This window comes from Branchiostoma lanceolatum, chromosome 16 (genome assembly GCF_035083965.1).
Source record: "Branchiostoma lanceolatum isolate klBraLanc5 chromosome 16, klBraLanc5.hap2, whole genome shotgun sequence".
In the NCBI taxonomy this organism is placed as follows: Eukaryota; Metazoa; Chordata; class Leptocardii; order Amphioxiformes; family Branchiostomatidae; genus Branchiostoma; species Branchiostoma lanceolatum.
In genome coordinates this window covers 5,539,450-5,551,206 of record NC_089737.1, presented here as the reverse complement: position 1 = coordinate 5,551,206, position 11,757 = coordinate 5,539,450, and the positions used below count along the sequence as shown (strand labels likewise).

The following is an 11,757-nucleotide window of genomic DNA, read 5'->3' as shown; positions in this document are numbered from 1 at the left end:
GGAATTATCATTGATGTATGTTCTTTTTCATACATACGTTTTTTCATTGATGTATGTTCTTTTTTCATACATACATGTATGTTTTTTCATACATGATATGTTCTTTATTCATATCATACATTCATTATCGTTTTTCATACATGTGTGTTCTTTTTTTTACGCATGTGTGATTTTTTTCATACATGTATGTTCTTTTTTCATACATGTATGTTCTTTTTTCATACATGTATGTTCTTTTTTCATACATGTATGTTCTTTTTTCATACATGTATGTTCTTTTTTTCATACATGTATGTCCTTTTTTCAAACATGTATGTTCTCTTTTCATTCATGTATGTTCTTTATTCATACATGTGAACCAACGATCATGACCTCTTTAAGGTGACAGTGACATAAATAAAAAGATCAGCCCATCATGAGATTCATCTAAGCTTTGAAGAGCTTTGTCGGATATCTATTTCAGGTTTTATCATAATCGACACATCACATATGGATAAATAGATGTATGTTAAAAGCATCACACACCCTAAGTGCATTAATTAGGTCATGATTGTCTTTAGCTCACACAACCGTCGAAAAAAGATATTGTTATCATATCTACATGGTGCCCCTTCCTTGAGTAAATACGACGATGTCCTGTTATACAACACATCAGAGATACGTGGTATAAAACCAGGCCTGCATTCTAGAACTGATCTTTCTAAGGACAGAACATCCTAAAGACAACATGTTGGCCTTTTTCCTCGCCACCATCGCCCTTGTGGGTGCTCAGACAGTGTATGATTCTACCTACCAGTTCGGAACGCTTCAAACACCCATTGACAAGGCTGTCATCTTCGACTGTGGAAGTGAGTAACAACCATTATTCGGCGGGTAACATAAATCCGCCACTTTGAAAAAACAGTGGGTTTGAGAGATCTCTAGTGCAGCACCTCCCAGGTATGCACATTTAAGAAATACAGACGTGAATTATACTGGGGGAAGTTGGGCTTTTCAGGGTGGCGGATTTATGTATCCTAATTATGTTAGTAGATGTGATACTATTTTAGTAAAAGCCAAAGTTTTGGGCGTTGAAAACTCCCATAAATGTCCTAATGTACCATATGGATTCTAGCTATTCTATCTGTTTTGTTCTCAGTATCCTAAAATAATTGTCAGTAATTAATCAAATGATAAAAGTCTAAATAACTGTATCAGATGACAGTTTATACTATGCATTTCCAAAGTGTACCAAATAAGGTACTGTTGATGATAATTTCAGAAACCTTGAAAAACGTTCTTTTTGCTCTTTGGCATCCATAATTCCAAGTTTGTAGAAACACTTGCCAGTTGAGTGGAGACTGTCCCTTTGCCTAAACTATTATCTGACGGACTGTCATTTGCTTCTTAACAGCATTTTGTTCCATTCATACCAATTTCAGCCAATCCTGACCGGGCTTTGAAAAACCCCAAGTTTGTCACCGACAGAGATGACTTGGAGTTGCCTGGCAGTTTCACCATCATAGACGCCGAGGTATGGCAGTTGAGATAGTAGACATTTAAAACATTTATTAGTATGTTTTCCTGAAACATCAAATATATAAAGCAATAGAAAGGATTTGGATAGCGGCATAGAGCTAGAACTTTCTTCAGTATATCATCATTTGCATAATTCCATCTTCTTTGTATTTGTTAACGTTGTCGTCACTGTATTGCTGTGACCATAATACGTTCTAGCATCTTAAACCTATAATTGCGCCATAATAATCTCTTATAATTCGAAGATTCTACAAGTTGATATACGCTACCTGACCTAAATAAAGTATTCGTTGCGTTTTCTTTTTAACCTCGAATGCATTGAAGCTTTTTAAACAGTGTTCGAAAACACTTGAGTCTTTCAAGTTTGCATTCATGGTCGTAATTCCTGTGTTACATTTAGCATATATCCCTAAATACCCCGCATTTGAAAAACCAACGAATATAGGTATACAACGAATTAAGGTCAACCAACGTTTTATGCATTCAGTAGATATTGGAATATAGCAGAATTACATGTAAGGAAAACGACCACGTAGCATAAGCACATTTCTGATGATGTTACGTTAGAATGAACGTTGAATATGATAATAGTGATAACCTTTATTGTACGTTCATGCCCTATCGGGCTAAGTACAGGCATACAGATATAATGGTCGTGGTAAAGTACACATAATGACATTGACAGGACTTCTAAAACTAATCTAAAACATTGAAATTAATGCAAAGGTTCGGCTTCTTCTCGTCTCTTTGTAATGTTAAAGATATAGCTTTAGATGGATTTGTTTGATATGGTATGGTCAAAACGCATAAGAAAAATGAAATTTTCAATACTAGACATAGACTGAAAGCACGATAATATATTGTACTTCAAATTCTATTCCGTACGTAGGTTGAGGTGTCTAAGCCTATCAGTAGACCACTTTACGGTAAGATTGACGCCTGGAGGACTATCTATTTGTTCGGCGGCATGGCTTCAACCATCCAACTGGGCTGCTTCTATCTCTCCGGGAAGGACTATGGCGTGGGCAGTTGGTGAGTTCCTTTTGAAGATTGTTACCTCCATGAACATCGGAGGTATAGTTTTGTGGCTCTGTTTGTCTGTGTGCATATGTGTACGTATCCGGAAAAATAGCTTATGATAAAAACCTCTGGATGGATGATATTTGGTATTTGAGTAGGTGATGTGGACGCAAGGGTTAAGGTCGATTTTGGACATCCTTTTTGCTGACCTTGGTACTGTTTCTTTTGTCCTGAACGTGCTGTGATTCTGTTTTGTTTGTGGTCTTTGAATCATGTAAACTATGGTCTGCTTTTTTGGTTAAAGTTCTTGACAGATGGCGAAAATCCAGGGAATGCATTGGAGCTCCTCTCCCATATTGTGGCGGAATAAGTCAGGACTTGCCACCTTGTACATGCATTGAAGTAGAAAAATGTCGGATTATTTTGGACCAAACATATTTCTACATTGCTCTACAATTGATTTAGGACAGCATTGTGACAAACGTCCTAATTTGGTTTGTAATCAATCCTTCAGAACATATTGAAGAGTTTAAAATATTTCTAAAACAAGTTTAAACTGTAATTTCCAACACAAAAATTGGACATGCCCGAATTTTTGACTGTACAACACCAGAGTTTGAAATCTGTTACGGTTTCTTTCAGACAGCTTGCAAGAGTGACAAAGAACCCGAAAAAAATATAATTTTAGAATCAGTCGAAAACGCTGGGTCTAAAGCCTTGAGATACTGCAGTCACTTCTCAATTCAAATCTAGCAGGAGTACATCAGTGTAATACATGTGGGCGGGTGTTATAAAGACAAAGGTCAAGGTCAATTATGGGCCCCCTGGTATGTGACCTTGGTACTGCGACAGAACATCATTTTTCTGTATCTGGTTGACCTGGTTTAGTAATTGTTTGAATGTGTTTTCAGTGACTATGGCGAACTCTGCGGAATTCTGGATCTCAACACGCCGCTTAATGACACCACGGGTGCACCAACCTGCTGGCAGGAGGCCATAGACCTGGGCATCCCGGCAGACAAGTGCTCGTGTGAAGGTATCGTCGCACCCAAGGTGTACAGTCTTACCAACTGGTACAAGACTGTGGACCTGACCGACTTGGAGAGCGGTGTTCTCACCTTCCTTGCCCAGGTAGGTCAAGGAACAAAACATTAGTCAAAGAAGTAAACAAAAGTCAAAGTACAAAACGTTAGTCAGAGAACATAACGTTAGTCAAGGAACGAAACATCAGTCAAAGAACAAAACATTCGTCAAAGAGCAAAACCTTAGTCAAGAAACAAATGATAAGTCAAAGTACAAAATGTTAGTCAAAGAACAAAATATTAGCCGAAGAACATAACATCAAATCGTAATGATTCAAAACAAAAACTTGAAGTAGATACTGAATGTAGCAGACTACAAAAAATAGTGCTCTCGAGATTCAGTCAGAATTTGCTTGCATAATGAGGTGATTTCAGTCAAGTTTTACATGCCACGGTTTTTTCTTCGACATTTAAAGTGGATTTTATCATTAAAATCATACCGATTCAAATCAAGACTTATTGTAATCGAATCTAGAACTGCCAAGATTTTGGCCCATTTTGCTTAGATCTAAAGTGGTTTCAATATGTTTACGTACCTCTCATATGTCACGACAACAATATCGCTGTAACCTCAGCACACAAAACTGCGACGTCACTGATAATAACCGACGTCATCACAGAAAACGCTGACGTCATCACAAAATTTCTGTCGCCTAGAATCATTGCATCCCACTAGTACTGCTCTTGAATAAAACAATGGTTCTAAAGCTATACTCTACACACCGTTTGCACGGTAATGTTGGCTTTTATTGAATCGTAGGGAGACTACGAGATCAAACTGACGGCAACAGACGCTAATGGAAACGAGGAGGCGTGTCTCGGCATCAGGGTGCCGGTTACAGAGTACGTGGACCCCAACGAGACCGGCGGTGGCTGGTTCTTCGGCAAGAGGAAGCGCTCAGCGAAGCCGTTGTAACTTAAGCACACAAAACTGTGACGTCACCGATGACGTCATCACAGAAAGCGCTGACGTCATCATCTGAAAACTGACGTCATCACAAAAAGTGCTGACGTCGTCGCAAAAGTGTTGACGTCATCCCAAAAAGTGCTGACGTCATCAAAGAAACTAGAACATTACACAATGCAGAGGAAATAAAACTGAATATGAAGCACATACTATTGTAGCGTCGTTCATATTTGTCCAAAATCAATGGATGTGAATGTCTTTGTATTTTTGTGAAGTGGTGTGCATGCGAAGTACCTGACTAAGGTCGACTATTAATCTCCAAGCAGATCTCCACGGTGCTAAAATCGTACAAGCTAGCCAGAGAAGCTCCAGTCAGCCCGAGAAGTTGTCTATAAAAACTCCTTCTGCCAGTTGGATACGGTCTTTGCAACCGTTGGGTCTGCTTGAAGACTAGTCGACTATAACGCTGATAAAAACTGCGTATACTGAGGGGTTTATTTACTCCGTAAAGTAATGAAGTCCACTTGTAAAAATGTGACAAACATACAATATAAACTACAGCGTCCTTTCTGAAGATGTGGCATAAGTGTGCACCAGAATCCATTACCTATTAAATACAATATCAAGGTCATATTTTTGTATGCGTTATGATTGCAGAAATTGCAGAATCGTCTGGTCTACCTGAAATGCATGTATATGGTTATTCATTTTTTTCTCTCAAATCTACATGGCAATATCATGTACACTTGATGGTTTAAAGAGAAAGAAAGTTTTAAAAAGGGAATCTATTCCATGCAAGCTATATCTAGACGATGTTTTTTAAGCTTACAGACCGACACAAAACTGTCTTACTTATAACGACATTTGCTGTGCTATATAAAGTACAGTTACTAGGGACCAGGTGTAAAGTATGCTATGCAAATGTGTAGTCGGAAGCTCTTAATGTGATATTTTTATGCACCATAGACGTCACACACAAAAATCAATCTTGATCAATATATTTCATAATCATAGTAGATGAAGCCTTTTATAGACAAATGTGTACTTGGGAAACTGAAGGACGTCTTGTTATTATAGACTTTACACTTACAGATCGATGTACATTTAAAGCTAGTGCCTAACAGCTAGCATGTCGATTAAGCTGAGTACACGTACACTAATGTGTAAAAAGTCTTAAATCAAAAACAAATTCGAAAAACGCTGTCTTTCAAAAACCATATAGAGGAACTTAATTCCACGACAATCGTACACGGTACAAAGTATGGCAACAACTATTAAACAACTATTCTACAAAATAGAAGTATAGAACAAATCTTAACAGCCTAATCACTAAAAAAATAAGGGATAGCATAAGTCTTTGATATAGTGTTACAATCAAATGAGTCTCAATGAGTTTCGGTATTTTTTCTAATAACACCGCATTTTTTCTTAATATATTTATTAGATCTTTTTATGAATCAGGAACTCAGCACAAGTTACGGACGCCGATTGGTCGAGGATACGATATGTTTGCACGTTTTAGCGCTGATGACCTACATTGATTAGATTATTTCTAGTCTTATAAAGTCAATATATGATAATAGTATATCCTAATGAGCTTGCTATTAACCATATGGGTATATAGATTCCAAAAGTTGATGTGTACATACCGGCTCAACCTTTATTTTTCTTCAAAAATAACTTGGACGTTTTCAAAACGCGGGAAAAAGATTCTTCCTTTCCAGCTGCGTATACACAAATCAAGGAGGTTAAATATACATATTCAACCTCCTTGCACAAATCCAGATAAGACCAAGGCCTTTGGTACAAATAAGATGGCCAAAAACTGAGAAACACAGACCGAGGAAAGAAGACAAACAGTAGACAACATGTTCGTGTTTCTCCTTGCCACTATTGCCGCTGTGTCGGCACAGACAGTGTATGATTCTACCTACCAGTTTGGGAACCTGCAAGGCCCCATTGACAGAGCTGTGGTCTTCGACTGTGGATGTGAGTTTGAGACATTTGTTGAAAAATATAAACATATTATATGCGCCAAAAATAGTTACTCAAGCAACTGGAAAAAAAATTTGAAACAGTCAGACGTTTCAGACAGCATCCGCTATCTTTCGTCAGTGACTGAAGAAAGATCTGGTAGAACTAGGTTTTATACCAAAACTCTGAATAGATATGTTCGTGAAGTGAAGACAATTTCAGATGGTTCAATAGAATAGTAAGTTAAGTCAAGACAAGGTTGTATGCTAATGAATCAATTAGCTCCTGTCCTGACGAAAGATAGCGGATGCTGTCTGAAACGTCTGACTGTTTCAAAATTTTATCCAGTTGCTTGAGTAACTATTTTTGGCGTATTTTATTACCTGGATGTCTAACCTTCATCAATGTAACATATTATATACTTTATACTACTACCAAGATTGACTAAAAAAAATGTCAGAGCCATGTTGCATTGATACAGGCAAAACTTAGTATTTGAGATTTTCCTATTTTGATATAATTACCTAGTTAATGCTGAATAAAGCTTTTTCACGTCGTAAGAATAAAACGTCAGTAACAATGAATAACATGGTCTTGTAGAGAAACTGTACATGAAAAAATGGATGCGCCAAAAATAGTAACTCAAGCAGCTGGATAAAATTTTGAAACAGTCAGACGTTTCAGACAGCATCCGCTGCTAGTCACTGACAAAAGACAGCGGATGCTGTCTGAAACGTCTGACTGTTTCAAAATTTTATCCAGTTGCTTGAGTAACTATTTTTGGCGTAACTTACTACCTGGATGTCTAACCTTCATCAACGAAAAATGGATGGTTAAAGATACTGTGACGACATGCGGTAAATGTTGAGGAAATCGTGTAAAAAATATTGCTATGTTTGTAGCAAATTGTATTGATATTTGTGCATATTTCAGCCAATCCTGACCGAGCCTTCAAGAACTGGAACTTCGTTTTTGACAGAACTGACTTGGAGTTGCCTGGGACCTTCACTATCATCGACTTTTCTGTTAGTAATCACAACTTTTATCACTCCGAGAGGAAAGAAAGGAAAAAAACAACAACTGCATGCTACCGATTTAACATAACCTTTTATTGCATTTCCAAGAATGTTATGTTTTCGGGAGCATTCTTTCTCGTGTGTGTGCGTGTGTCTTTCAAACAAGAAACTGGAAAATGCCTGGATGGATTGTCTTGATACTTAGTAAGGGTGTTGATGGGACCTCAAAATGATTAGATTTTGGTCCCCCTAGCTATTCTATTATGGTACTGCAGGGGAACTTACGGTTTTCATATCTCGTGTTCGGAACATGCTGTGGTTGTGATTTTGAGTGGTACATAGCTCTTGAAATCTCCAAGCAGATCTCCACGGTGCCAAAATCGTACAAGCTAGCCAGAGAAGCTCCAGTCAGCCAGAAAAGTTGTCAGGCACCGTCGGGTTGCAATAAAAACTCCTTCTGCCAGTTGGATACGGTCTTTGCAACCGTTGGGTCTGCTTGGAGACTGAGCTTTTGTTCAGTTTTGAGTTTTGTCAAATCTTGAAAATTGGCTTGAAAACAAAGGGCCAGAAAACCTACTAAATTTCAATGTTAGCTTCAGGACTATCTTGATAAAAAAAGTGACGTCAGAAACCATCTTACGTTTAAGGTCTCATTCATGTTTGTTTTTTTTTTGCCCCATAGGCTTACATGTTATGACACGTATTTTACATGGGCGCGTTCGTAATGAAGATATGGAAAATGTGCCGATGATATTATTTCTTTGTTGAGAACATTTACCCTAGGTCATGTGGACAAATTGCCAACATTTTGCCAACTACATACACTCTCTTTTTATAGCAATAACAAATTACACTTAGCTACACCCCCCAAAAGGCACTTTCCAGCTGTAAGCGCATGACCGCATCACGTACGATGCTCGGCTGTATACGTCCGACCTCGTGCGCGGCTGCCGAACTTTGCCTGCTAATTTCTTCAGATACAAACAAGCTTTCATCGGTTTGACGCTTGATATCAGTTGGGCTGGCTAAAAGGAATTTTCCCACCGATGTAAACACACGTTCATGCAGTCGTTAATTCTTTGGCCACGGATTCTTTTACCACCTCGGAGTAATACATGAATGAGACCTTAACGGAAAAAAAACTACGATTTCATCAAGAATTACCTTCAAAATCTGCGCCCCTTGTACAAACATATTTTCTTCCTCTCTTGAAGGTTAATGTGACAAAGCAGGTTGTTGGACCTCTGTACGGGTTTGTGGAAGCCTGGCGGGGCTTCGTGCTCCTCGGTGGGCTCATATCGCCTACAATCCAGGTCCCCTGTCTGCCCATAGATCCGTTGTACGGGGTCGGTACCTGGTAAGTTTGTTTATGATTTTGATAATGATTTTGATTTTATTATAATTGTGATGGTACAATACACGTGTGTCATAGGCAGCTATTGCTGGTGTCATAACCCACACATAAGACATTACAGAACACGTTCAACAAGTACACAAAAGATCCCCCCAATTGTTTGTAAATAGTGGGCTGGTCCACCTTTCACCGACTTATATGTAGGTCAGAGGTTTATGATGATAATGAAGATCTCTATTGCACAATTTGCCACACTGGGCTAAGTACAGGCCACAACAGGACAAAACATGTATGCGGTCACATTCGCATCGGTGCCCGTATAGGGCACCGGTGTAGTCCCGGGTGCCCCGAAGCCACAAAGTCATCCAGTTGGACTGCCGGACACCGGGGGAGGGAGGTACCTCTCGCTGTTCTCACGATTAGCTTACGGCGTCTATTTGTTACCGGGTCCCGGATTGATTTTAACTCCGACTTAAAGGAGATCCGGGCCCCGGCAGAGCCCAAAAATAGCCCGATAGCCGCAGGGTGTCCCATTGGGTCACGTGCGGGTCATGCCCGAAAGTGCAAAAACAGCCCGTAATCGATATATCCGAAGCATTAGTTAACCACCTTTCACAAATGTCGAACGACAACAAATTTAAATTGGGGACATTCTTAGGGAATCCTCAGGCTGGTCGAACAAAATTCAGCTGTCTTGTGCAGACATGGGTAACGTTGACCGTCTGTTTTGCCATTAACTAATTGAAAACCCGTACGAGAAAATAATCTTACGACGTATACAGCCTTCGCCTTTCAATAAGAAACTTGAAGGGTGATAAATCGTTTCAGTAGGCCCGATACGTAATACATAATGATGTATGATGTATCATATCGCCTACCGCAAAATAGAAAGAATTTGACAAGTGGTTGAATTTTGTGTCAGTTTTTAGCAATTGCAATGTGTCAAAACATGTAAATCATAAACGCCACTCAATCGTCGCCACGGCAGTACTTTTCAACACCTTTCTTGTTTTCTTATCCTGAAGCATAATCTTCTTCACTTCTTTCTTTAGTGAATACGGAGACATCTGCCAGATTCTGGCGGACGGAAAGCCCTTCGATGCCCTGACGAACAGTACCGTTTGTTACGAGGACTCCGTGCTGTTGAGCATCCCTCAGGATAAGTGCGGATGTGATGGCTTGGCGCCCAAACATTACGGCATCAAGGACTGGAACAAACTTATCGACCTGTCCGGGCTGGAGTCAGGGATACTGACCTTCCTCGCTTCGGTAACGTTTTTAAAACTTCACAAAGAAGGTTTGCGGGAGCACTAGTGTGTGTGTGTGTGTGTGTGTGTGTGTTTGTGTGTGTGTGTGTCTTTCTCTCTCTCTCTCTCTGTATGTATGTGTGTGTGTGTGTTTGTGTGTGTGTGCGCGCGCGACAAAGAAGGTTATGTTTGCGGGAGCATTCGTGTGTGTGTGTGTGTGTGTGTGTGTGTGTGTGTGTGTGTGTGTGTGTGTTTGTGTGTGTGTGTGTCTTTCTCTCTCTCTCTCTCTGTATGTATGTATGTGTGTGTGTGTTTGTGTGTGTGTGTGTGTGTGTGTGTGAAATAATAATCAACAACAATGTTATCGTAACGGTTATTTATTACTGTGTAAAGTTTGTTGTTCCTTTGTTTCTTTGTTTGTTAATTTGTTTACTGGTTATTGTTTGGTTATTTCAGGGAGACTACGAGATCAGGGCAACGGCAATCGACGCTAAAGGAGACGAGCAGGCGTGTATCGGCGTCAGGGTCCCGGTTACGGAATTCGTGGATCCAAACGACACCAGTGGCGGATGGCTCTTCGGACGGAAGAAGCGATCCAACTAATTCTGACGTGTACACACAAAACAATGACGTCAGAACAGAATTAATTACGTCATTGAAGGAAATACAACGGTTTATACGTTTGAAATAAATGAGTCGAACAAATGTACGAAGCATGTCTTTGTTTTGTTTTGCTTTTCCATATCTTGATTTAGCGCCGGTAAACAACACAAACAAACAAAGAGATGACCCATTTTCTACCATTGCTTTCATAACTTCATTTAACGTCCTGTCTGAGAGACGCCCCTAGCCACGCTAGGTACTCCCTTAAGCCCCTCTCACTGGACCCGCGGCACGCTGGCGGCGTCACTGCGTCCCGAAGCTGGATTTGTGTTACTCTTGACTTTATAATGAGAAAATCATTCAAAACGTACAAGAATGACCAGAACACACAAGAAAGATTCGTTTTTATCGATGATATTCGTTGAGTGCTTTGTCAATTCGATCGGGCGCAGTGACGCCGCCAGCGTGTCACGGGTCCAGTGAGAGGGGAGGGTGGGGGGGGGGGGGGCTTTACACCTGAATCGAGTGGGAAAATTGGTGTTGAAAAGGAGTGATGAAGAGCACAAAATCGGGACCTGTAATCGATGTGAATTCAGTACCTCCACGCTCTAGCCACAACTCAACTCTAACAAGAGTCTGAAGACCCAAAATCTCTATGAAATTTGGTTTTATATATGATGTGTTTTATTATGGAGGTATAGATTTTCCTCATTACCAGCTGTTGAGACCTTGGGAATTCTTGTCCTAGATTTGAGACTAACAGATGTGACAGGTGTGACCTCCAACCACATGCCTAGAAAGGAGGTGTACACATCCCTCATTACTTATGCAAATTCAGTCCCAATTTGCATAATTTGCACTTCAGTTTGTATATCTCTGTCCAACCTAACTGCATACCAAATACCATGAAAATCAGTTGTTCCTTTTTTCAGTTATTCTCCTTAGAAGATTATTACAAATACGCCATTGCAGTTCCAGTGACACATACAAGGGGGCCCAAAATCGACCTTGACCTTTCTCCTCCCGACACCTACCA

The 11,757-nt window shown here is 39.8% G+C and overlaps 2 protein-coding genes across 2 annotated transcripts; both read left to right on the top strand.

The window, feature by feature from the left end:
- Window positions 1–647: 647 nt before the first annotated feature.
- Window positions 648–4,734, top strand: LOC136421911 (uncharacterized). The gene is made up of 5 exons (XM_066409485.1): window positions 648–848; window positions 1,422–1,513; window positions 2,408–2,550; window positions 3,450–3,669; window positions 4,381–4,734. The coding sequence occupies exons 1-5, from the start codon at window positions 728–730 to the stop codon at window positions 4,534–4,536; spliced, it is 732 nt and encodes a 243-aa protein (XP_066265582.1). The 5' UTR covers window positions 648–727; the 3' UTR covers window positions 4,537–4,734.
- A 1,619-nt stretch (window positions 4,735–6,353) lies between these two features.
- Window positions 6,354–10,827, top strand: LOC136422278 (uncharacterized). Its single transcript, XM_066409931.1, has 5 exons — window positions 6,354–6,516; window positions 7,435–7,526; window positions 8,732–8,874; window positions 9,924–10,140; window positions 10,575–10,827. Exons 1-5 carry the CDS (start codon window positions 6,396–6,398, stop codon window positions 10,719–10,721), a joined length of 720 nt encoding a protein of 239 aa, XP_066266028.1. The 5' UTR covers window positions 6,354–6,395; the 3' UTR covers window positions 10,722–10,827.
- The last annotated feature ends 930 nt before the right edge of the window (window positions 10,828–11,757 follow it).